A 27,467-nucleotide genomic window follows, 5' to 3' on the forward strand; every position below is an offset into this window, starting at 1 on the left:
ATTCCTCTTCAACGTCTCTCCCATACAGAGCCGCCGTGTGCGCACGGAGCGCGGTGGTGCGTTTAGGGGCAGTCGGAGAAATCAACGCCAACAAAAAAAATGACATCCAGCCTAGTTAAGACCATACCAAAGACTTTAAAAATGGGACCCATTGCCTCCCTGCGTGTGTGACGATCTTTGGGACTTAAAAAAAAAAAAAAAAAAAAAAAAAATTTAAAATTTTTTTAAAAAAATTCATAAAAATTGGGTGCGTATTATACATGGGTACAAGCTTTTTTCCAGCATCAGCATGCCATTGTTAGGGGTGCGTACTATACATGGGGGCGCACTATACATGGAAAAAAACGGTAAACAAACTGATCGCTCCCTCAAGTAACTCCTACTGAGACAAGGGGAGGAGGGGGGTGGCGCATAGTTCTCATTAAAACTGTTCTGTCTCGGAAGGTATAAGTTGCTTATTTGCTTCTCCGAAATGAATGGATAAAAAGGGGAAAAATTCATTTTCCTGATCAAAAACTACAGAGCTAGTTTGTGAAAAATAGACAATCATGGCTTTTGTGTCCTTTTATTATTTTATAAATAAAGACATCACTGATGGTTGATTTTTAATATGTGCCTTGAATTGTAATGTTACCATCTTGTTTCTCTGATGACATGCATGCAGCTTCCACCTGATCAGCTGTGAGATTTTGCTGACATGTTCTGAGGGCCTGAATCAACTCTCCTGTATGAGCATTGGCTTGACGACTCTCCATCCATTCCTTCAATAGCTCTCTTGCTGTCTCTTCCAGATCTGTTGGAAACCTCAATGAAATGGACTGTAGTTTAGTTTCATTGAAACCTAGTTTGCGTCCTAATTTTCGCCAGGTTAGCCCCAAATTCTCAGCCATCAGGTTTATGGCAATCTCCAGCTTGTCTGAAAAATAAAGAAAGAAAAAGGAGAAGGGAAATGTTTTCAGGTGAAATGTGGCAACTAATTAAATACAAATCTCCAAAACTGTGAGCCTTTTTATTATTATTATTAAATTAAAGTGTACCTCTGGAGCGCCACACATTGAGGTCTTAATGGGTAAAGGAAGCAATATTGTGAAATTTAATAAATAACTGGTGGGCCATATATATTCTGAAATAGTCTGCCTCGCTCCTTTGCTGTTAAGTCTTTTCCCCTGCTCCTGCTGCTTTCTGCCTTGCGATAGGTTTCTGGTCTGCTGACATATGATCGCCAAACCCTCCTCGACCTTAGGGTTGGTTTGAATCCCCACTGCTACCTGATCGCCCATTTTTCGATCAGCAAACACCGGTGCTGGCGGACATTCCTGAACACCTGCGTCAACTGTCTACTGTCTCTCCCCAGAGGGATCGCGACCAAAAGTCCCGTTCCAACGGACCCTGCGGCTCCGAACACCGACGCCGGCTGTCATGCCCTTTCCCCCAGAGAAAGCGCTCTAGAAGACGAGGGAGACTTGCCGGTGTGATTGTACGCCTGAAAGCTCACCTGAGAGTCTCCTCCTCGGCTGAGCTGTGCCGCGGATTTTCTCCTCCTGTCCCGGTTCGTATGCAGCCATTGGATCCAGCCCCTCTTTTCGGTACCAGCCCCACTGATTACTCCGGTAAACGGACCTTCTACCCTGGCGCAGCTTAAAACTGGAACATCACGGAGAAAGCTTGTTTACATCCAGCCTCCCGACACCGGCTCCATCTTGCCCGCCTGGTCGTCCACTCTTCCGGTCGCATCACTGACACGTCATCAGAGCACGGACACGGCGGTAAGGAATAGCGCTGGAAACATCGCGAGACTTGGCCATACTGTCTGTCGAGGGAGGAGAGGTGTGGAACCCAGCCTACTCTGTCCCATCCAGAGATCCACTGATCAATTCCACATTAATACTGAACTTTTCAATGCTCAGTCCCTGCAAATAAATCAAGCTTGGTCCATGATCACATTCTTGATAAAGATATTGACTTGATGTGCCTCATTGAGACCTGGCACCAACCTCAGGTTTTGTCATCATTAAATGAATCCTGTCCCCCTGGTTACAGTTACCTACAAAGAGCTCGCTGCACTGGCCGAGATGGTGGCCTGGCAGTGATCTACCGCGACACTCTTGAGCTGTCTCCTCTCTCGACCTGAAGTGTCCTCTTTTGAATATCTGGCCTTCAAATCAAAACCTCCGTCTGGGATCAATGCTGTTCTTATTTACTGGCCGCCCAAACCACACCCATCGTTCATCCCTGAGTCTCATGACCTTCTCACTGCTCTCTGCTCGCTATCTTGCAATAATATAATACTGGGTGATATGAACATTCATATTGATAATCCCTCCTTCTCATGGCATCTGATATCCTCAACCCCACACAGTATGTTGATGCTCCCACACCCGCCAGGGGGCGCACTTTAAACCTGGTCAACTCAGACTCTCTCTCCATCAATAATCTGGCAGTATATGACCTAGGTGTCTCCGATCACAGTGATATTTCCATGGACATTTCCGCCCCATCTCGCTTCTTCCATTCCTGTCCAAAGTCCTTGAAAAAGCTGTTGCCATACAGCTACAGGAACATCTTCAACACCACTCACTATTTGAAACCTTCCAGTCTGGTTTCCGCACTGCCCATAGCTAACATGGCACAGAAACAGCACTGTTGAGGGTAACCAATGACCTCCTCATCTCCACCGATTCTGGATCCCCCTCCCTTCTCATCCTCCTTGATCTTCCAGCAGCCTTTGATACCGTCGACTACCATATCCTCCTTAACCGTCTCCACACCAACATTGGTCTCCGTCTCTCCACACTGGACTGGTTCACCTCATACCTCGCTGACAGGACAGAGTACGTCAGCCTGGGCTCCTTCAAGTCAAATACAGCCCCTGTCACGTGTGGTGTCCCTCAAGGATCTGTCCTAGGACCCCTCCTTTTTATTCTGTACATGCTCCCCCTGGGTCAGGTCATCAGCCGACATGGCATCTCTTTTCACTGCTATGCCGATGACACCCAGTTATACCTCCGGACTGACCCTAATCCACGCTCCACTCCGGTCCCCTCATCATCACCCACACAGGCCCTTTCCAACTGCCTGGAGGAGATTAGGGTGTGGATGAGTTACAACTTCCTTCAACTGAACAGTTCCAAAACCGAAGCCATACAAATTGGCACCCTTCACCAGATCCAGTCATCACCAATAACCACCATCTCCTTCTCTGGTCAAGATATCCCCCTCTCCACCTCTGTTACCAACATCGGGGTGAAGTTTGACCTACAATTTACATTTACCAACCACATCAAACAAACCTGCTTTTTCCATATCAAAAACATTTCTAAACTCCGCTCCTTCCTCACCTTCTCCGATGCAGAAAAGCTCGTCTATGCCCTAATCTCCTCCAGGCTGGACTACTGTAACATACTCGGTATACCCCAACAAACACCTCCAGAAACTCCAATTCAATCAGAACTGTGCCGATTGAACTCTGATAAAAACCCGCAAACATGACCATATCACCACTATTCTTCAGCACCTACACTGGCTTCCCATAACATCAAGAATTCATTACAAGATCGCGCTCATTACCCACCTCTGCATCTACAGCAACGCCCCTCAATACCTCAAAGACCTCCTTACCCCTCACTCATCCACCCGTAACCTTCGGTCATATAGCTCCAACCTCCATCAGCCCCGTACACGACTCCGCACCATGGGAGACCGAGCTTTCTGCGCCGCTGCCCCCCACATCTGGAACTCTCTCCCTTTGCACCAACGTCAACCCCAATTTGTGGACACTTTTAAAAAGGGGCTTAAACCTTTTCTGTTTAGAAAGGCTTTCCCCGGCTCCTCATAGGTGTCTTTTATTGCCTCTGTGCTTTTATGCTTTTATTCTGGTTTCTTGTGTGTTTTTATTTCTAGTCTTGTTTCTTTCGCACTTTGAGATTTTTTCATGAAAAGCGCTTTACAAATAAAATGTATTAATATTATTATTATAACTGGCATCCTCATGTTTGTCTATAGTCTTGTATTTGCCTAAAGAATCCATCTGGTTTATTTAAATGCACGGCATGCATGTTGGAAACGGATACAACGTCAAGTCGTTGACTGGGCCGTGCCTTGCTCCTGTAAGGAGATGCTCACAGCGAGTCACTTTATTGAAACATATTTATTAATTGGTGAAGAGGACCTGAGTGATCCTATTGTACAGGACATCAAAGAGAAATGAAAGACATCAGACCGTGTGGAGGAACAAGTTGTGTGTGGACAGTTTGTTGCTACAAGTGCTCCCTCTGGAGTCCTTGCAACCTTCAAGTCCAATAAAGTGCATAGGAATTGGCGCAGAGGTGCTTCAGCGGGCGGATGGCCCGTCCAGCGAGAGTTGCAGTCAACGGCTCAGGTTGATGGTCTGTGAGCGTCGATCCTCAGAAAAATATGCGTACATGTTTGCAGCGTCCTGGGCACCTGAGCAGCCACTTTCTATGTTTGTCTCGGCACACGTTAGCATACTGACAGGTTCATCCATACTTCGTCAGAGGTTTTTGGAGTCAATCGTGTCTCCTAAGAAAGCTAGTGCATGAAGCGACGAGAGTAGTCAGAAGAGGGTGTAGCGACTGTAGAAATTAACCACGGTACATGATTGGTACACCCCCTGTCTCTCAAGCGCCTAGTCCTATACCAAGTTTTTCAAGGTAAAGCACTTAAACATTATTTTTATCTTTTGCATTCATTCTTATGGGTAAAATTGATTCTACTTAAGAACTTTTCTACCTACAAACACAATCATGGAACGAATTAAGTTCGTTGGATTGTTAGGCCCTCCTCTGTTGGATGTTTGTGACGGCTGAAACTTTTCTGATTCTTTTGCTATCATTGGCTCAAAGTTGAGGACTGTTTAGCGCAGGGGTGGGCAAACTACGGCCCGCGGGACCGTTAAATTCGGCCCGCCAACCCTGAATAAATTGTATTAAACATTTTTTTGGGTCATTTTGCCTGCAATGACTGCGTTTCCCCAGTAGATGGGGAACCGCTCGCCTGCGCACTTACTACCGGAAGCCGTGTCAGAAAGCTCGGTGCACACTCACAAGTACATACTCAGTAGTACGGACATGGCGCACTCGCGCTCTATTTGTATCAGTCCCGAATTAGAGCGTGGGCTGTGACGACAGCATTCTTGTAATTTGCGCGCTGAGCTTTCAGATACAGTTTTACGCTAAAGCCACCCACAAACCTTTCCCTGGAATCCTTCTATTAAAATGAGTCGCCCAAGGAAAAGCAAGGTGGACACAGTGCCGAGTGTTTAAAAAAGAGTGGCCAATTTGCCTCGACGTTCGCGACGTGACGTTCAGCCACATCAACATCAACCTGTCACAGATCGCGGTAAACGGACCAACACCTCGGATCTCTCCTAAGAATTGCCACAACAAATTTTACTCCAGACTATGACGCACTAGCAAAAAAGGGAGACCAACAACACTGTTCCCACTGAAAATGAAGGGGAGGCTCTCAAGTTTGTTGTAAAAAAATGCATTTTGAATAGGATTTGTACACATAGCAGGGATTGAAACTAGCGACCATTCTCATTTTCAAACAATGCAGGATGCTCAAGGACATTGATGCACCACCTGTTTGCAACTAATCTTAACCTGTAAAGTTCTTAAGGCTTACTTTAAAGAAGTGTTTCCCGTTTCCTCACCTCTGTTACCAGGTGTTTGTGAGTTAAAACTATGCTCTGATTTTCAGATACCCCTCACCGTGTTGCCGTTTTGATTACTTTATTTGGATGTATGCTTTCACCGATTCTTCAAGATGATATATTTGGTAAGAATGTTTGATGTGATCTCATAAGATAAACATCTTTCATTAATCTGACCTGCAGGCACTGAAGTGATGGAGACTGTTATTCATAATAACAGTGTCGTATTTTATGAGAATCACTGATAGCAGTTTTTTTAGTGATTTTTTTTTTTTTAATGCTGTTAATAAATGCATTTGTTTTCAAAAAACATGTTTGGAATATCCATGCTTTACTACCTACTAATGGCCAAAATCTTTTATGCAATGACCTTTACAGGTCGCTTATATTACTTCATACAAACACTACGTCCATCTGCTCCTGGTTCGGCCCTCCGGTCCAAATTTAGAACCCAGTTCGGCCCGCGAGTCAAAAGGTTTGCCTACTCCTGGTCTAGCGTTAGTAAACAAAATAAGATACAGCGTGCTTGTTGACTTTTCATTTGGAGATGGCCTCTAGTTGGCCAATGGTGCAATCACACCAAATATGTTGCCAGCATTTCTAGTGACACGATTCAATCGCAGTCAATGTAGTTCCTGTGTGCAGGCGCATGTGAGTACAGAGCGGTGCAGATGAGGCCCTTTGAAGCATGGGATGCAAGGATGCGCGAAGCATATTCTGCCTCCCCAATGGATATGAATGAAAATAACTTTTTATGTGCGACGCCTTGTGTCAGCCGTTCAGCTTTGGGAATGTACCAAGCGACACACTGTGCGCGTACCGGCGGACCGTGTAAGGAAGGAGAGAATCAAATGCAGGAGTTTTAAAAGTGAATAAGAGTTTTTAAAAATGCAGCAAAAGTTGATCATCCCAAGTATTACAACACGCCCATGTAACAATACTGGGACAAAAGCAGGCTTAGAGAACTATGAGTGAGGAATTTCGGATTTACCTGGTATGGTTTTACTTTTTTTTTCTTCATTTTTGCAGCTCTTCAACTATACATTGTTTACATAATAGTATTAGCATAGTGTGGGCCACTCTATGTTGAAACATTTTTCTTGTCATCAGAGGAGTTTTTAAAAAATGGAAACGTCCGTGTGAAGCTTCTCTTTTTCACCAGCTAGACAGCGAGCGAACGATGCCCCAAATCATCAAACTTTGTTGTCTTTAATGCTGATTTATTGAGGAATGGCCTCAAACCATTGCCCTCTCAGGACCATCGTAAAACTACAATACAAATATAGAAATGCCGCGTTAGGCGATTGTTAGCTTGTAACATGTAGGCTAACATGACTTCGCTCTGTAAATAAAATGAACCTGCAATCGCTTACACAAGTTCGAACAGAAAATACATTAGTTGACAATACTTACGTAAAAATCTTGTCCATGGCAACAACGTTTAGAGAACATCAGCTACGTAAATGCACAGTATAACTGATGCTGTTACCAGGTCTTGTATTTTGTGTGAGCAAATACTTGTACTAAGCGACAGGTCGGCGCTTTAGGCTAGTAAATAGCGAATAACGACATTTCAATACTAAAGATACAGAGGGCAGAACACCACACATACAACACAACACTTATCCATCCATTTTCTGTACCACTTTGTCCCCACGGCGGTCGCGGGCATGCTGGAGCCTAGCCCAGTGGTCATCGGGCAGTAGGCGGGGGACTGAACTGGTTGCCAGCCAATCACAGGGCACACAGTGACGAACAACCATCCGCACTCGCACTCACACATGTGGGAAATTTGGAATGCTCAATCGCCCTACCAAGCATGTTTTTGGGATGTGGGAAGAAACCGGAGTGCCCGGAGAAAACCCACGCAGCCACGGGGAGAACATGCAAACTCCACAAAGGGAGGGCCAGAGGTGTAATCGAAACTAACTGTGAGGCGGACGTGCTAACCAGTGCGTCACCAAGCCGCCCACACAACACTAATACATTCACAAATTCCTAAATATGGGTGCCCAACTACTATTTTACAAGTCAAATTAAAAAACTGACACTTACATTTTTGTTCCAATTTTTGCAGTACGTATATTTGGTGCAAAACATATTTTCTCAGGAAATTATTAGTGTACCTTTAAAACACAAATACAAAATTACAACTGCTCAAACATAAATCAAAAATACAACTGCTTAAATATTAACACACAAATACAAATCGAAACTACAAGTGCTCAAATCTTAAAACCAGGGCTGTGGACTCGGTTCGGACTCGGGGACTCGGACTCGGTCATTTTTGCCGGACTCGGACACTGTGCTGATTTTGACCGAGTCCACCGAGTCCGACAATAAAAAAAAAAGAGGCAAGACGCAGCCAGAGAGTGTCAGGTTACAGTCAGCGCGGTAGGAGTTGTAAGAAGCAGTAAAAACTCCACCAAACTCGTCATAATGACCCGTGATATATGTTATATCCTTACTATTTTCCAGGTTCTTAGATAGCAAGAATAGGTCGGACAACGACGTGAATGATAACTGCTTCATTCCTTACTCACAGTGCGTTCACAGGGCGTACCACAACAACACAGAATGCGCCCATCCCACTTCCGGGGTTTTTCTACTACGGAATTTGAGTTAGCCCAAAATACACAACATCTCTTCCCCTCTTACAATGAACGTGCATGAACAACATAGTCTTATGCACCTATAACTTGACATCTTCAAGATCTATCAATAATTACCATTAAACAATTATCATATATGGTCCAGACAATTATGACAATAATATTCCCATGAAACCTTAACTTTGGGTGAGGGTGGACTACCTCGAATCATACCAAACTATAGCGAAAAACCGATGTCGTACGGCGTCGTACGGCGTCAGCACTATGTTGTTTTCAATAAAAACATGAAGAACTCACGTTTGCGTCAGTCAATTTTAATTTTTATAAAGCATTATTCTCATTTGATGTCTTTAAATTCATCCACGTTCTGCCATTGAAGCGGGGTGCATTCAAAGACCGGTCGTACAGACGGAAACGTTTTGTGATCAAATCTTTCATAACGAGAATGATTTGAGTGAATTGAAAAACGTGTGTGGCTTTTTCTTAAATGAACACGTTTGACATTGCTATCGTGTCAGCTTTTAATTATATTGCGCTGTCATGTTAAAGCAAATTAATAAATGCAACAGTATTAATTTGCTTTGAAAATACCTGAGTAATAAAATAAAATGGATGGATGGATGAATGATGATCACAATTAAGTATAAAGTCTCCTTTGTAATATATACTCCTTGTAGCCTGTACCCAAAAAGAGGAGTTTCTTTGCATCGAGGTTTATGCAAAGAGCTAACGTAATTATATTGTTGCGTTTTGGTGAAGTGAATGAGTGTTGCGTCTGTACGACTGGTCTTTGAATGCACCCCGCTTCAATGGCAGAACGCGGATGAATTTAAAGACATCAAATGAGAATAATCCTTTATAAAAATTAAAATTGACTGACGCAAACGTGAGTCCTTCATGTTTTTATTGAAAACAACATAGTGCTGACGCCGTACGACATGGGTTTTTCGCTTTCCAAATAAGGGGTCGTCACTAATTATTTGTGTTTAGATAAATGTCTGAGCTATAATGGTGTAATTAATGATTAAAACTTGAAAGTATCTGTTTATTGTATTCGTTTATATGTTTAATAAAGACAAAGCCATCACAAAACTGTTGTAATTATTTAGATTTTGATCTAAATTAGCCTTGAATAAAGACTAAGCAGTCACATGAATTAACAGAAAAAATGGACAGCCGGACTCGGACTCAGACTCGGACTCATGGTCAAGAGGCCGGACTCGGACTCGGACTCGGAGCAAAAATCCGACCGAGTCCACAGCCCTGCTTAAAACACAAGTCACACTGTTTCCTTCAACTTACAAATCACGAATCGAGCTACACGAGATACTATGTGGTGAAAAAAGCGGTACTGATCTGAGATCTTCTTATTCCACAACTAATCATTGGAGAGGGGCTTTTGTTTTGGTCCCACAGTCAATCAAAGTAGAGTGACTTTTCTCCGCTATACCAGTTGTTGAGGCGAGGAGATCCATGGCCACACAAAGATGAAGTCACAAGTCACTTATCACATCGCGATAGAAGAGTGGGAAAGTGAAACATTGTTTTGCTAAATTGCAATTTTGTTGTTATTCAATTTCATTCCGAATGGAATGTAGAACGCACGTAAGAGCTGGCATATGTGCCAAGCTAATCGTGAGCTGTTGAATGCTCGGAAGCTTCTTGCGTTAAACAACAGAGAAATATAATTTTCTCATCAGACATGGAAAAAGAAACCTGCGTTTTTAACTTCGGTGCTCCGTACTTACTGTAAAGCACAATAAGAACAAACAAACGTTATTATAATTGGACTTTGTCAATTCATTGATATAAAAGTACAGAAACAGTGACACCTAGTGACCTCAATCTATCACAGGGTATCCGCGGGATTGTAAAAGATATTTAAATTAGACATATCATGGATGATCCATTTTTTAGCTTTTAAATACATCTTATTGTGCACTTGAAGTCTCCAGGATTGTAGAGAAATTCAATCTATCACTCAAGGAGTTGCAGAGATACTTTTATAATCTGTTTAGGGGATATATTTTACTCCGTTCAGTTTTGATCCATTTAATCAATTTACCATATGAATCTACGTACATGCCATATGGTTGGTAGGCTAGTTAGTTAGTTAGTTAGTTAGTTAGTTAGTTAGTTAGTTAGTTAGTTAGTTAGTTAGTTAGTTAGTTAGTTAGTTAGTTAGTTAGTTAGTTAGTTCCTATTGGAACATTGGGCGACGAGTTCTCTCCATTTGCTCCGGTCACTGGCGATCCTTCTTGCTCCATGCCAGCTGACTCCCATCTCTCTCAGGTCTTCCTTAGCTGTTTGTCTCCACGTCTTTTTTGGTCGCCCTCTCTTCCTCTTTCCCCCTTCTGGCATCCAGTCCATTGCCACACTTGCCGGTCTCTCTCTTGGCAGTCAGAGTACGTGCCCAGCCATTCTCCTTCTCCTGTCCGAGATTATGTCAGATACTCTCTTCTCATCACCTCTTTGTTGGTGATGTGGTCTCTCCATGAGATCCTCAAGATGTATCTGAGACACCGTCGGTGGAAGACATCCAGCTTGTTGGTGATGCTTGATGTCTTCATCCTTGTCTCTCTGTAGGGATGACCACTGACATGTAGAGGCGCAGTTTTGTGAACGTACCGATGATATTTTGATGACCATTTATTCTTTGCCGATTCTGGTCTGCACATCCTTCATATCACAGATGGTATCAGAAATCAAGTGAAGAAAACTACTGTACCTACTCGTGGAATGCGAGTGCCCAGTGGGCCACTTTTGGTAAGCAGAACTGGCGCTGCGGGATGAACCGACCGAAAAAAGAAAAAAGTACCAAGTTGAAGACGGAAAGAAAAAAAAAAGAAAAAAATAAATAAAAATTTGCTATATGATAAGTCGCACCGGAGTATAAATCGCACCAGCCATAAAATGCCCAAAAAAGTGAAAAAAAACATATATAAGTCGCTCCGGAGTATAAGTCGCATTTTGGGGGGGACAATTTATTCGACAAAATCCAACACCAAGAACAGTCATGAACGAGCAACAAGAGGCTAAACCAGGGGTGGGCAAACTATGGCCCGCGGGCCACATCCGCCCCACGGGACCGTTTAATCCGGCCCGCCAACCCTGAACAAATTGTATTCATCCATCCATCCATCCATCCATCCATCTTCTTCCGCTTATCCGGGGTCGGGTCGCGGGGGCAGCAGCTTCAGGAGGGACTCCCAGACTTCCCTCTCCCCAGCCACTTCGTCTAGCTCATCCCGGGGGATCCCAAGGCGTTCCCAGGCCAGCTGAGAGACATAGTCTCTCCAGCGCGTCCTGGGTCGTCCCCGGGGTCTCCTACCGGTGGGACATGCCCGGAACACCTCCCCAGGGAGGCGTCCAGGAGGCATCCTGATGAGATGCCCGAGCCACCTCATCTGGCTCCTCTCAACGTGGAGGAGCAGCGACTCTACTCCGAGTCTCTCCCGGATGACCGAACTTCTCACCCTATCTCTAAGGGAGAGCCCGGACATCCTGCGGAGAAAACTCATTTCGGCCGCTTGTATCCGGGATCTCGTTCTTTCGGTCACGACCCATAGCTCGTGACCATAGGTGAGGGTAGGAGCGTAAATCGACCGGTAAATTGAGAGCTTTGCCTTTTGGCTCAGCTCTCTCTTTACCACGACGGACCGGTACACACATTACTGTCGACGCTGCACCGATCCGCCTGTCGATCTCGCGCTCCATCCTCCCCTCACTCGTGAACAAGACCCCAAGATACTTAAACTCCTCCACTTGGGGCAGGATCTCATCCCCGACCTGGAGAGGGCATTCCACCCTTTTCCGATCGAGGACCATGGACTCGGATTTGGAGGTGCTGACCCTCATCCCGACCGCTTCACACTCGGCTGCGAACCGCTCCAGTGAGAGCTGGAGATCACGGCCTGAAGAAGCCAACAGCACCACGTCGTCTGCAAAAAGCAGAGACGCGATGCTGAGGTCCCCAAACCGGACACCCTCAACGCCTCGGCTGCGCCTAGAAATTCTGTCCATAAAAACTATGAACAGAATCGGTGACAAAGGGCAGCCTTGGCGGAGTCCAACCCTCACTGAGAACGAATCCGACTTACTGCCGGAAATGCGGACCAAACTCTGGCATCGGTGATACAGGGACCGAACCGCCCTTATCAGTTGGCTCGGTACCCCGTACTCCCGAAGCACCCCCCAGAGAACCTCCCGAGGGACACGGTCGAACGCCTTCTCCAAGTCCACAAAACACATGTGGACTGGTTGGGCGAACTCCCATGCACCCTCGAGGATCCTGGGAGTCCACGCCGCCACACGCCTGTAAGTTTGTTTTGTTAAATAAAGAGCCGTTTACCAAACCCACGTCTTTCCTTGAACTTTGTTAACTCAATATACAATATAGTTATATAGTAGATCTGTGGAATAACGACGAGGCAGCGCGACGCTGTGTCAGCAGCGCGGCGGTTGTTTACATAAAGGACAAAGATTGACTCGACGAGCTGCTGCTGACGCGACGTCGCGCTGCTGTCGTCACTTGAAATTCAAATTACAGTAATCCCTTGCTACATTGCGGTTCGTTTATCGCGGTTTCACCTTTTTTTGGGGGGGAAATTTTTGAAAAAAAAAAAACATATAAGTCGCTCCTGAGTATAAGTCGCCCCCCCACCCAAACAATATAAAAAAACGTGATTTATAGGCCGGAAATTACGGTAATTCGGAGTTTGCCGTAATTCTGGGTGGATTACCTCAAAATCTCCAGCCACTTGATATTGGTGTCAACAGGGGATTAAGAGCTACAATGCGAGCTGCGTGGGAGCAGTGGATAGCAGAAGGCGAACACAAATTAACGAAAACAGGGAGACACCGCTGGGCGACTTATGCCATTGTCTGCCAATGGATAGTGGATGCCTGGGCTGATAAATCAGTCTCAACTGTGGTCCGAAGCTTTGCGACGGTAGGAATAATAACTGAACTGCCAGGGAATAGCAGCAACACTGACACGGATAATGACGAGAGGGCACCAGGCACATTGAATGCTGCACTCGCTCAACTGTTCAATTTGGACACGGAAGAGGAAGAATTTGACGGATTCATGGACGGGGATGTGTAAATATGCACATTAACGTTTGAACGTTGCGTTATTGTGCAATGTTTGTATTGTACAGGGTCCGACAAAATGATCCGATATATTTGTAGGTTTAATAAAAGGCAAATAAACAAAAAAGTGTTTTATTTTATTTTTTGAAAAGTACATAATGCCATTTTCGAATAATGTTATTTTGGTTTTACCGCTGCCACATTTTCTAGAGTTATGGCGGTGCGAGGTCGGCCGGTTGATTTTCATTTCAATGCTGATCCACTGGCTCTGAAGTTAGTAACCCATAACAAGATCGTGTTTTGAGCAGGTACGGGATCATGACTACCAAGTCTGAAGCACAAACGGAACGCTCGTTGTGTTGCAGTTACAGATTCGTTCTTGATAAACGTTTCCACAATGAAATGCTCACCGGTCCAATTCATGTTAGCAACTGAAACGAAACAAAATAACATTATTCGAAAACAAAACGAAAATGAAAAGAAACGAAACAAAACAAAACGGCATTACAGTAATCCCTCGTTTATCACGGATAATTGGTTCCAAAAACAACCCGCGATAAATTAAATCCGCAAAGTACGGTCACCAACATGAAGTACTGGGCAGGCTAACGAGTTAGCGGAAAGATGCTAATTCGCGATCGTGCTAACACGCGAAAACAGACTTCTAAAGGAATGTAAACGAACATTTGGAGCAATACTACATTGTCCTAAAGGTTAGACACTTGTTTCCTCAATTTAGAAGTTTTATTTTGACTTTTAAATGTTCTTTTAATTTGGAAAAAAATCTGTGATGTAGTGAAGCCGCGATAAACGGAACGTGAAGCAGCGAGGGATCACTGTATATGTACTTTGAGAAGAAAAAAAAAAAAAACATTTTCGTTTCTTTAATTTATTTGCACTTTATTAAACCTACAAATGTGTCAGATCATTTTGCTGGACCCTGTGTATCGTATTGTACCGTAATTTTCGGACTAAAAGTCGCACAAGAGTACAAGTCGCACCAGCCATAAAATGCCCCAAAAAAGCGAAAAAAAAACATATATAAGTCGCTCCGGAGTATAAATCGCATTATGGGGGGCAATTTATTCGACAAAATCCAACACCAAGAACAGTCCTGAACGAGCAACAACAGGCTAAACCAGGGGTGGGCAAACTACGGCCCGCGGGCCACATCCGGCCCACGGGACCGTTTAATCCGGCCCGCCAACCCTGAACAAATTGTATTATTAAACTTTTTTTTTTGGTCGTTTTGCCTGCAATGACTGCGTTTTCCCAGTAGATGGCGAAGCGCTCGCCTGCGCATTTACTACCGGAAGCCGTGTCAGAAAGCTCGGTGCACACTCACAAGTGCGTGTACGTAGTAGTACGGACTTGGCGCACTCTCGCTCTATTCGTATCAGTCCCGAATTTAGAGCGTGGGCTTTGACGACAGCATTCTTATAATTTGCGCGCTGAGCTTTCAGATGCAGTTTTGCGCTAAAGCCACCCACAAACCTTCCCCTGGAATCCTTCCATTAAAATGAGTGGCCCGAAAAAAAGAAGTGAGTGCCGAATGTTAAAAAAGAGTGGCCAATTTGGCTCGACGTACGCGACGTGACGTTCAGCCACATCAACATCAACCCGTCACAGATCAAGGTAAACGGACCAACACCTCGGATCTCGCCTAAGAATTGCCACAACAAATTTTACTCCAGACTATGACGCACTAGCAAAAAAGGGAGACCAACAACACTGTTCCCACTGAAAATGAACGGGAGGCTCTCAAGTTTATTGTAAAAAAATGCATTTTGAATATGATTTGTACGTACACATAGCAGGGATTGAAACTAGCGACCATTCTCATTTTCAAACAATGCAGGATGCTCAAGGACATTGATGCACCACCTATTTGCGACTAATCTTAACCTGTAAAGTTCTTAAGGCTTACTGTAAGGAGGTGTTTCCCGTTTCCTCACCTCTGTTACCAGGTGTTTGCGAGTTAAAACTCTGCTCTGATTTTCAGATACCCCTCACCGTGTTGCTGTTTTGATTACTTTATTTGGATGTATGCTTTCACCGATTCTTCAAGATGATATATTTGGTCAGAATGTTTGCCGTTTGATGTGATCTCATAAGATAAACATCTTTCATTAATCTGACCTGCAGGCACTGAAGTGATGGAGATTGTTATTCATAATAACAGTGTCGTATTTTATGAGAATCACTGATAGCAGTTTTTTAGTGAATTATTATTTTTTTAATGCTGTTAATAAATGCATTTGTTTTCAAAAAAATTGTTTGGAATATCCATGCTTTACTACCTACTAAAGGCCAAGATCTTTTATGCAATGACCTTTACAGGTCGCTTATATGACTTCACACAACGCCTACGTCCATCTGCTCCTGGTCCGGCCCTCCGGTCCAAATTTAGAACCCAGTTCGGCCCGCGAGTCAAAAAGTTTGCCCACCCCTGGGCTAAACGATAGGTATGCTAACGTTACAACGCTAACATTAATAAAACCATCTGCGTCACTTCAATTCATTAAATCTATCAATCGTCCTTTGTCAACAATGTGTGCGCGCCGCTGAGGGCTCTTGCACTTCAAAATATTCCACAGGCCCATATAACGATATATAAATGATATATAAAATAACTATTATATAAGCAATAATGTTATCAAACCATCTGTGCACTCTAAATCATTAAATCCATCGATCAAATTCCTCGTCCTTTGTCAACATCGCCGCGCGTGCGCCCTGACGTCAGCCTCGTCGTTATTCCACAGATCTACTATATAACTATATTATAGCGTTAACAAAGTTCAAGGAAAAACGTGGGTTTGGTAAACGGCTCTTTATTTAACAAATTTAAAAAAAAAAAAAAACATATATAAGTCGCTCCTGAGTAGAAGTCGCCCCCCCCACCCAAACTATGAAAAAAAAACGCGACTTATAGTCCGAAAATTACGGTATATGAAGTTTGCCGTATATAAAGTTTGAGGGATTTGTGGACAAGGCTATGTAAATGTGCACATTAACATTCGAACAATGTTGTGTTATTGTGCAATTTTTGTATTGTATATTGTATTGTATATAAAGATTGTATATGAAGTTTGACTGAAATACCTAGTTGACTGGTTTGACATTCCATAACGCAACCCCAGTCAACCTCAGTTTGACTGCAGTAGCTTCTATTCTATGCGCCTTATAGACAGGTGCACCATATACAGTCATATCCAAATGTTTGGGAACCCCTAATCATTTTCAAGATTTTCCTTTATAAATCATTGTTTCTTCGGATCAGCAATTTCAGTTAAATATATCATATAGCAGACAAAAACAGTGCTATTTGAGAAGTGAAATGAAGTTTATATGATATACAGAAAGTGTGCAATCATTACCTAAACAAAAGTAGGCAGGTGCATAAATTTGGGCACCCCAACAAAAAAATGGCATCAATATTTAGTAGATCCTCCTTTTGCAGATGTGACAACCTCTAAACCAGGGGTGGGCAAACTACGGCCCGCGGGCCACATCCGGCCCACGGGACCGCTTAATCCGGCCCGCCAACCCTGAATAAATTGTATTATTAAACATTCTTTTGGGTCATTTTACCTGCAATGACTGCGTTTCCCCAGTGGATGGGGAACCGCTCGCCTGCGCATCTACTACCGGAAGCCGTGTCAGAAAGCTCGGTGCACACTCACAAGTGTGTGTACGTACTCAGTAGTACGGAAATGGCGCACTCGCGCTCTATTTGTATCAGTCCCGAATTTAGAGCGTGGGCTGTGACGACAGCATTCTTGTAATTCGCGCGCTGAGCTTTCAGATACAGTTTTACGCTAAAGCCACCCACAAACCTTCCCCTGGAATCCTTCTATTAAAATGAGTCGCCCAAGGAAAAGCAAGGTGGACACAGTGCCGAGCGTTTGAAAAAAGAGTGGCCAATTTGGCTCGACTTACGCGACGTGACGTTCAGCCACATCAACATCAACCCGTCACAGATTGAGGTAAACGGACCAACACCTCGGATCTCTCCTAAGAATTGCCACAACAAATTTAACTCCAGACTATGACGCACTAGCAAAAAAGGGAGACCAACAACACTGTTCCCACTGAGAATGAAGGGGAGGCTCTCAAATTTGTTGTAAAAAAATGCATTTTGAATACGAGTTGTACACATAGCAGGGATTGAAACTAGCGACCATTCTCATTTTCAAACAATGCAGGATGCTCAAGGACATTGATGTACCACCTGTTTGCGACTAATCTTAACCTGTAAAGTTCTTAAGGGTTAGGGTTAGGCTTACTTTAAAGAAGTGTTTCCCGTTTCCTCACCTCTGTTCAGATACCCCTCACCGTGTTGCCGTTCTGATTACTTTATTTGGACGTATGCTTTCACCGATTCTTCAAGATGATATATTTGGTCAGAATGTTTGCCGTTTGATGTGATCTCATAAGATAAACATCTTTCATTAATCTGACCTGCAGGCACTGAAGTGATGGAGAATGTCATAATAACGGTCTTGTATTTTATGAGAATCACTGATAGCAGTTTTTTAGTGAATTATTATTCTTTTTTTTTTAATGCTGTTAATAAATGCATTTGTTTTCAAAAAACTTGTTTGGAATATCCATGCTTTACTACCTACTAAAGGCCAAAATCCTTTATGCAATGACCTTTACAGGTCGTTTATATTACTTCACACAAACACTACGTCCATCTGCTCCTGGTTCGGCCCTCCGGTCCAAATTTAGAACCGAGTTCGGCCCGCGAGTCAAAAAGTTTGCCCACACTTCCTATAGCTTCCAATGAGAGTCTGGATTCTGGTTGACGGTATTTTTTACCATTCTTCTTGACAAAATATCTCCAGTTCAGTCAGGTTTGATGATTTCCGAGCATGGACAGCTTGGTTTAAATCACACCACAGATTTTCAATAATATACAGGTCTGTAATATACAGTGAAGCAGGTGAGGGTGTGGTCTGAGGGGGCCATGGAGGTGCTCTAGGACTGCTTTGAGTGCTCTGACTGGGACATGTTCAGATCAGCAGCAACATATGACAATCAGGTCGACATTGATGAGTACGCCATGACTGTGTCAGCCTACATCTACAAATAGGCAGAGGACGTCAGCACCACTAAGTACATCATCACCCGAGCCAACCAACGACCCTGGATGACTGGGGAGGTTCGTCATACGCTGGGAGCACGGAACGCTGCCTTCAAGTCTGGCGACAAGGAGGCACTGAGGACAGCGAGAGCCAACTTGAACCGTGCCATAAGGTTAGCGAAGCCACAGTCGAAAAATACAGGATTTTTTCCACGACGCAAATAACACCAGGAGCATGTGGCAAGGCATACGGGCGATTACTGACTACAACTTACCCTCCCCCCCGGTGCGTGAGGTTGATGCTGACTTCCTGAATGGTCTGAACAACTTCTTTGGGCGGTTTGAGGCACTGAACGGCACTCCGGCAGTTAAATCTGTTCCCCATTAGGATGAGGAGGCACTCTGCCTTGACTCAGCCGACGTGTTGAAGACTGAGGAGAGTCAACCCACGTAAGGCCCCAGGCCCTGATAGCATACCTGGGCGGGTGTTAAAGGAATGTGCAGGTCAGCTGGCTGGTGTCATCACAGACATTTTTAACATCTCGCTGGGCGAAGCCACGGTGCCTGTATGCTTCAAGGCTGCCTCCATCATTCCGGTGCCAAGGAAACCTCAAATCACCTCATTCAATGACTACAGAGCTGTGGCGCTGACTCCCATCATGATGAAGTGCTTCGAAAGGCTGGTCAAAGACCACATCGTCTTCAGACTCCCCCCGACATTCGACCCGTTCCAGTTTGCCTACCGGAAGAATCGCTCTACTGAGGATGCCATCTCCTCCGTTCTTCACCTGAGCCTGGCTCACCTGGAGGAGAGGAACACCCACGTGCAGTTGCTGTTCCTGGACTTCAGTTCAGCGTTTAACACCATCATTCCACAGCATCTGGTGGGAAAACTGGAACGCCTGGGCTTCAGCACCCCCCTTCGGAACTGGCTGCTAGACTTCCTCACCAACAGACCTCAGTCAGTCCGGGTGGTGGGCCTCATCAGCGATAACGACGACCTGGACTATAGGGAGAAGGTGGAGCAGTTGGTGGGCTGGTGCAGAGACAATGGCCTGATCCTGAATGTGGTGAAGACGAAGGAGATCATCGTCAACTTCAGGAAGAACCAGCCTCACCACGCTCCACTGATCATCAACAGCTCAGATGTGGAGGTGGTCAGCAGCACTAAATTCCGGGGGTCCACATCACAGACGACCTCACCTGGACTGGGACCGCCACGACTCTGGTCAAGAGGGCACAGAAGCGATTGTACTTCCTGCGGAGGATGAGGAGAGCCCACCTGCCCCCACCCATCATGAGGACGTTCTACCGAAGCACCATAGAGAGCATTCTGATGAGCTGCCTCTCAGTGTGGTGTGGGGGTTGCAGCGCCTCTGATTGGAAGAACGTAAGAAGAGTGGTGAGGACAGCAGAGAGGATCATCGGGGCTCCTCTTCCCTCCATTCAGGACTTGTCATCCCAGCGCTGCGTGTCCCGAGCCCGAAATATTATTAGTGACCCATCACACCCCCACCAAGGTCTGTTCTCCCTCCTTACCCTCTGGGAAGAGGTTTCGCAGCATCCGCTGCAGGTCTACCAGGTTCTGCAATAGTTTTTTCCCTACTGTCGTCAGACTGTTGAACAGTCAGCCTAGCATTCCCCTGCGCACTTTGTAAATACTGTTTTTGTTTCCTTCATTGCTGCACTTTATATTTATCTTCTTTATCTTATCTTATTTCATATTTATATAGAAATGTCACTTTTTATCTAGCCGAAATGTCATTCCTTTGTTGAGAGCCGTATGCAACGAAATTTCGTTTTGTGTGCACCGAGTGTTTACAAAATGACAATAAAGTCTGTCTAAGTCTAAGTCTGGGGACTGAGATGGCCATTCCAGAACGTTGTACTCTGGATGAATGCCTTAGTAGAATTTGAGCAGTGTTTGGGGTCGTTGTCTTGTTGAGGTATCCAGCCCCTGCACAACTTCAACTTTGTCACTGATTCTTAACCATTGTTTGCAAGAATCTGCTGACACTGACTTGACTGCATGCGACTTTTAACTTTAACAAGATTGCCAGTACCTGCACCGGCGACACAGCCCCACAGCATGATGGAACCGCCACCAAATTTGACTGTGGGTAGCAAGTGTTTGTCATGGAATGCTGTGTTCTTCCTCCTCCATGCATACCGCCACGTATGTCCAAAGAACTCAATTTTAGTTTCATCAGTCCACAGCACCTTATTCCTAAATGAAGCTGGCTTGTCCAAATGTGATTTAGCATACCTCAAGTGACTCTGTTTGTGGCATGTGCGCAGAAAAGGCTTATGCCGCATTATTCTCTCCCATACATCATCTCCTTGTACAAAGTGCACTGTGTAGTTGAACGATGCACATTGTCACCATCTGCAGCAAGATCATGTTGTAAGGCAGGGGTGTCCAAACTACGCTCACGGGCCGTAGTTGGCCCGCGGTCCAGTTTTTATTGGCCCGCAGCAAAGAAGAAGTACTGGGCAGGCTAACGAGTTAGCGGAAAGATGCTAATTTGCGATCGTGCTAACACGCGCAAACGGACCTCTAAAGGAAATTAAACGAACATTTGGACCAATACTACATTGTCCTAAACGTTAGACACATGTGATCATTCATTTCTCTTGTTAGGAGACACACTTACATCGCCAATGACTCCTGTACCACTGTAACCGACATATGTACAAGAACGTAAAAAAGGAAGTGGTCTCGCCTGAAAACGGCCTTCAAAATAAATCACCCTACCGCAAATCAAAGCATGGCTGAATAACATAAATAACATGGAGAATTCTTAACACAAACTGTGTTAATATATTTTTAGAACAACTTTTATAACTTTTATTTATAACAAGGTAGAAGTGTACGTACTGTAAATATGTTCTTAGAACTCTTTTATTATTATAACAATTTTCGATAACAAGGTACAACACTGTAAATATGTTTTTAGAACTCTTATTATAATAACCTTTTTTTAAAAAAAAAGGTACAAGTGTACGCACTGCAATTGTGTGGGCACTCCTTGCCTTCTGCTGGCGTGTGGGCAGGTTTTGTGCCATGATTCCTCAATTTCTATGTTTTATTTTGACTTATAATTCTTTTTTTCAATTTGGGAAAAAAATCTGCGATGTAGTGAAACCGCGATAAACAGACCGTGATGTAGCGAGGGATTACTGTACATCACTGAAAATCAAGGCAATTGTGTTTGTCTAATTTGTAAAGAGACGGTTGCCTTGTTTAAGGATTTCAACTTAAAGAGACACTATCAGACTAAACATGCCAACACAAACGACCAGCTAACAGGGAGTGACCGCGCTGATAAAGTGAAGCAGCTTCAAGCTGAACTGGCATCACAACAGCGATTCTTCACACGGGACTGTGAGTAAAAAATAAATATTACTAAAGCAAGCGACGAAGTGGCCATGTTAAGACTGTTGATGTTATGGACCTGTAGACCTGACACAAACTATTTTCTGAAAAATAATGTAAATGACAAGAGCAAAATTCACTAGTTTTAAATTTTAATAATAACTGGAAACTTTGCATTACTTATAACTCCCATTTAAAATGTTCATGAGGCAAAAGTAATTTTAAACTCATGTAAATTTAAGGTATTTCATACAGTTTGTTCAATGTTATCTGACTCTTCAGATATGAATGAAAGGCAGAATTTGTGTTTTTAGACTGTTGTGACTCATATTTGGTTATTTTGTCATTTGAAAAATAAAGACAATTGTGACAATGAAATTTGTTTTATAACAGTGTGTATTTGCATGACATTTTTGTAGTTAAAAAATGTACGAAAAAACTATTGGCCCCCGGGCCCCTTCACTTTATCAAATCTGGCCCTCCTTGCAAAAAGTTTAGACACCCCTGTTGTAAGGTCTTTGGAGCTGCTCTGTGGGTTGACTTTGACTGTTCTCACCATTCTTCGCCTCTGCTTAGCTGAGATTTTTCTTGGCCTGCCACTCCGGGCCTTAACTAGAACTGTGCCTGTGGTCTCCCATTTCCTCACTATGTTCCTCCTAGTGCAAACTGACAGCTGAAATCTCTGAGCTAGCTTTTTATATCCTTCCCCTAAACTATGACGTTGAACAATCTTTTTTTTCAGGTCATTTGTCAGTTGCTTTGAGGCTTCCATATTGACACTCTTCAGAGAAGCTGCAAAGAGGAGAACAACTTGCAACTGGCCACCTTAAATACCCGTAACTGGAGATGTTTTGTAAAGAAGAATAGTCAAAATACCTTCAACCAGAATCCAGACTCTCATTGGAAGCTACAGGAAGCGTTTAGAGCAGGGGTCACCAACCTTTCTTAAACCGAGAGCTACTTCCTGGGTACTGATTAAGGCAAAGGGCTACCAGTTTAAACACACACTTCTGAAATAGCCAATTTGCTCAATTTTTTATTATTGTCATTTCCAGTTCATATGTAAGTGTGATTTTAACATGAATAGCAAAAATACAGTCAAACGTTAGTTTTAAACCACAATCCGTTCCAGAAGGCGGTTCGAGAAGCGAATCGATCGAATTTCGAATCTATCTTTCCCATTACAAATAATGAAACATTTGGTAATCCGTTTCAAGACAAAAAAAACCCCGCCTTTTTTAAGCATTTTTCCATTCGCGCATATTTGTCCAATCGCGCAACTGCAGCGCACCGCCGAACGCACAATCGTAGCGCGTCGCCGACCGTGCAACTGCACCGCGCTGGTTGTATTATTGTGACAGAGCCGTCGCTGAAATTTAGAAAATATTTTTAAAGTCCTGATGTACTTTCCAAAATTTAAGTGGACCTCAGTGCACAGGGAGCTTAATTTTGTCCAATCTCGCAACTGGAGCGCACCACTGAACGCGAAAAGGTAGCGCGTCGCCGACCACGCAACTGCACTGCGCTGGTCACATTATTGTAACAGAGAGGTCGCTAAAATTTAGAAAATATTTTTAAAGTCCTGATGTACTTTCCAAAATTTAAGTGGACCTCAGTGCGCAGGGAGCTTAATTTGGTCCGATCGCGCAACCGCAGCGCGCTCACTGTCGCATTGCTTTAAGACAGTCTTTGTGTTTTAGGATGGCTTTACTGCTCCCACTTGCTTTCTTTGGAGGCATGATTAATACAATCCTCAAAGTAACGAAAATACAATAACAACGGAGTCAGTCGGCATTCGGGCCGCGCGGTCAGGTTTCTCGGGTCCTCCCGGCTCATCTCGCGAGGTTCGACCTCTGAATTTTGTTCGACAACCGAAACAAAAAAATCTCGAATTCTTTGTTTGAATTCCGATTTGTTCGCGAACCAGGGCGTTCGAAAACCGAGGTTCGACTGTAAAATAAATAGATACAGCTCAGTGACAAGTGCCGCTATTTGAGCTAATTTTAGAAAAGTCCTGCGGGCGACTCATGCGGTCCTCACGGGCGACTTGGTGCCCGCAAGCACCGTGTTGGTGACCCCTGGTTTATTGGCTGTTATTTCTGCAAAAGGAGGATTTTTCTGTTGGGGTGCCCAAATTTATGCACCTGCATTCAAGTAATGATTGCACACTTTCTGTAAATCCTATAAACTTCACTTCTCAATTATTTCTGTGTTTGTCTGCTATATGATATATGTAACTGAAATAGCTGATCCGGACAACCAATGATTTTTAAAGGAAAATCATGAAAATGATCAGGGATGCCCAAACTTTTGCATACGACTGTATATGAAAATATTTCTAAAAAAAAAACATTCAATGAAGGTGTGCCTTATAATCCAGTGTGCCTTACAGTGTGGAAAATACGGTTCATGTTTTATATTTTCAGATTCACATTTTTTCAAGTACAAAACGTTTGACCCAATCGAACTCCATTCATTTGGCTTTGCTCACCACGCTAGCGTTTTACTGAAGCACTGACTATAAGTCTACACCAAACACAGGGTGAACAGCAGCCAGCTTCTAAATCCGTGCCATCTCACGGCTACAGCGTGTCCCGCAGATTTATCCACTTTTTAGGGCAAAACTCTGATGACAAGATAATAAATGATTCAACATCGAGTGTCTGACACTGTGCTAGTATATTAACGTAAACAATGATGCCATATTGGTACAATTCAACCACTGGAAAAAAAACATAGGCTATTTTTTAAGAAAAAAAATGTCAAATATCCCAAGTGCGCCAAAAACCCTGGCAACATATTTGATGTGAACGCTGTTAAAATCGAATCGGTCACATAGATACAATGCAAATGATCCCACATTTGTAAATACCGTTTTTTTCCATGTATAATGCGCAAAATTTAACTAATTTATTGTCCTAAAATCTGGGGTGCGCATTATGTATACGTGGGTACAATTTAAAAAAAAAAAAATTTTTTTGTAAGAAAATCATGGTACAACAATTTTTGAAGAAAATCTTGTCACGGATGGAGTGTGGAAAGGAGCAGGGCGACCAAGTGCAGCTTGCACCAGGGTTCATTGGAGGAACTCAAAACACAGACTTGGTAAACTAACATAACTCTACTAACTAACAAAACCAACAACAGGACTGACCGACAAAGACGTGGAACAAAAAGACAGGGTGACATTACCAAAGATAGGAACAGAAACCTGTGTTATTGTCAAATATTGTTTGTTTTTTAATCTCCATCGCGGACTGGACGTCATACGGAGGCAGTATCACTGCGCATGCGCACTATGGATCCGATGCGAATAGTCCTCTTCTCTTCTTGACTGACAATGAATGTGATAGTTTAATACAATCAGCAAATAACAAAATGCGTATTACAGGTAATATTTTATTTCACAACACTTTGCCTTGTTCCTTTTGTCTCTGCTGTTCACTTCAAACACGCTCCATACGAACGCAATGCTCTCGTATCAAACGCTTGCTCGATCACCTGCTCGTTTGCCGTCACAATGTACCCTACACAAATCTGAAACATTTCTTGCGGCTCCGAGTCACGACGAGGGGCAAGTTTTGGTTTCCAAGGGTGTTTCTATTCCTCTTCAACTTCTCTCCCATACAGAGCCGCCTTTTTCACATGTCCGCACGTCACTTTCCTCTTTTCATTTTAAACGAACTGATTGCGGTGGTGCCTTTACGGGCAGTCGGAGAAATCAACGCCAACAAAAAAAATACATCCAGCCTAGTTAAGACCATACCAAAGACTATAAAAATGGGACCCATTGCATCCCTGCTTGGCACTCAGCATTAAGGGTTGGAATTGGGGGGTTAGATCACCAAATGATTCCCGAGCGCGGCACCGCTGCTGCTCACTGCTCCCCTCTCCCAAAGGGCATGGATCAAAATCACACGGGGATGGGTCAAATGCAGAGGACAGATTTCACCACACCCAGATGCGTGTGTGACGATCATTGGGACTTAAAAAAATAAAATAAAATAAAATTGGGGTGCGTATTATACATGGGTACAGGCTTTTTTCCAGCATCGACATGCCATTTTTAGGGTGCGTATTATCCATGGGGGCGCATTATACATGGAAAAAAACGGTAATTTTTCAAATAATGGATAGATTAAGATTGTGAATATGAAGTGGATGTTAAAAAAATCAGCTTTTCCCTAAACGATGACAAAACATAAAGAGAATATCATGTTTATGGAGGTAGATTGGGGTCAAATATTTTGTACTTGGAAAAACAAAACTCCTACTTGAAAAAATCTGAAAATAAACATGCTGAGTTTAAAATTTGAAAAATAAAACAATATATCAAAATAAAAAATACAAATACTTGTTTGAAGGTTTTTTAGAGTTGAAAAACTTATGCTTGGCCTTGGTAATTTTTTTGGAATAACTATTTATTTTCAGGTTTCAGATTTGAGGTCTTCTTTTTTTCAGGTTGAATGTTTTATATTTTTAGATTCACTTTTTTTTCCAGGTTCAACTCTTGTTTTTTCCAGATTCAGATTTTTTTCCCTTTCAGGTTCAAATCAGGGTGGCTCGGTAAATACCCATTTTGGACAGTGCTGATCACCAAAAGAGATTTAAGGGCAATTGATTTAGACACATTTTGAATGTGAATCTGGAAGTATAAAACATGCAACTGAAGAAAAGATGTCAAACCTTGAAAAATAAATTGAGGTGAAACTTGAAAATAAATACTTATTCAAAAAAATTAGCAAGGCGAAGCAAAACTATTTTCAACTCTAAAAAGCTTTCAAACAATTATTTTTATTTTGAATACATTGTTTTATTTTTCAAGTTTAAAGGTCAGCACGTTTATTATCAGATTTAAGTTTTATTTTTTCAAGAACGAGTTTTGATTTTTCAATTACAAAACGTCTGACCCCAAACTACCTCCATACATGATTTTCTGTTACCACGCCGTCAAAGTCTGGTGGGGAAAAAAGGTGAAGGGTGGGAATGAAACGATACCTTTCTCCGTTTGGCTGAGTTGGATGCCAGCACAATCCGGTGGTGACTGGAAGTTGTTCAACTTGTCTGATAGATCCTGTCGTTTTATGTATTCGAGAAGTTCCGACAGCAGTTTTGTTTTATCTTGCCTGAGCTCACCTCCCTCGGTCAAACACTGGAACAATTTGTATCCGCTGTCGATCGTTTCCAACACCCTTTTTCCAACTTTGTCTCGGCACAGATACTTGAGACTGTCGAGCTGTTCGTTGGTAATATGACTGGATATATCCAGTAAAAGTGCATTGAATTTCAAAGAGTCCATAGCTTGGACACGGAGAAGTCTGGAATTGTTGTCCAGAAAATAATTTTACTTTCACTTCCGCGTGCTGAGTCAAGACTGTCCCTTAATGGCGAAGTTGAAGAACGGTCGACGCATTATATAAAAACAGATGTGCCTTTTCATAGAACTTTTAACTGCACAGTAAATGTCAAACAGACGCGCACTGAAGTCGCAGTCATCATACGTGGACACCAATAGTGTACACTGCCATCAAATCGGCCCATCATAGAAATCCATAATAATTGTAGTCAACAGTGTCGTCGCAGGTCGGCCATCTTAGGACAGAAGACCGCTCTGGTGCG

At 43.4% G+C, this 27,467-nt stretch overlaps 1 protein-coding gene across 1 annotated transcript; it reads right to left on the reverse strand.

The window, feature by feature from the left end:
- Positions 1-549: 549 nt before the first annotated feature.
- fadd (Fas (tnfrsf6)-associated via death domain) lies at positions 550-27,467 on the reverse strand. Its single transcript, XM_061276413.1, has 2 exons — positions 26,847-27,467; positions 550-916 (listed from the first exon to the last, which is right to left on the reverse strand). The coding sequence occupies exons 1-2, from the start codon at positions 27,145-27,147 to the stop codon at positions 606-608; spliced, it is 612 nt and encodes a 203-aa protein (XP_061132397.1). The 5' UTR covers positions 27,148-27,467; the 3' UTR covers positions 550-605.

This window comes from Syngnathus typhle, linkage group LG4 (assembly GCF_033458585.1).
Source record: "Syngnathus typhle isolate RoL2023-S1 ecotype Sweden linkage group LG4, RoL_Styp_1.0, whole genome shotgun sequence".
Lineage (NCBI taxonomy): Eukaryota > Metazoa > Chordata > Actinopteri > Syngnathiformes > Syngnathidae > Syngnathus > Syngnathus typhle.

What these genes read in the sequence shown, in the direction of transcription:
- fadd (XM_061276413.1), bottom strand. Translation starts at nt 27,147, where the DNA reads ATGGACTCTTTGAAATTCAATGCACTTTTACTGGATATATCCAGTCAT. An exon ending in ACTCAGCCAAACGGAGAAAG is followed by an intron (nt 917 to 26,846) that starts GTATCGTTTCAT and finishes TTTATTTTTCAG; the next exon opens with ACAAGCTGGAGATTGCCATA.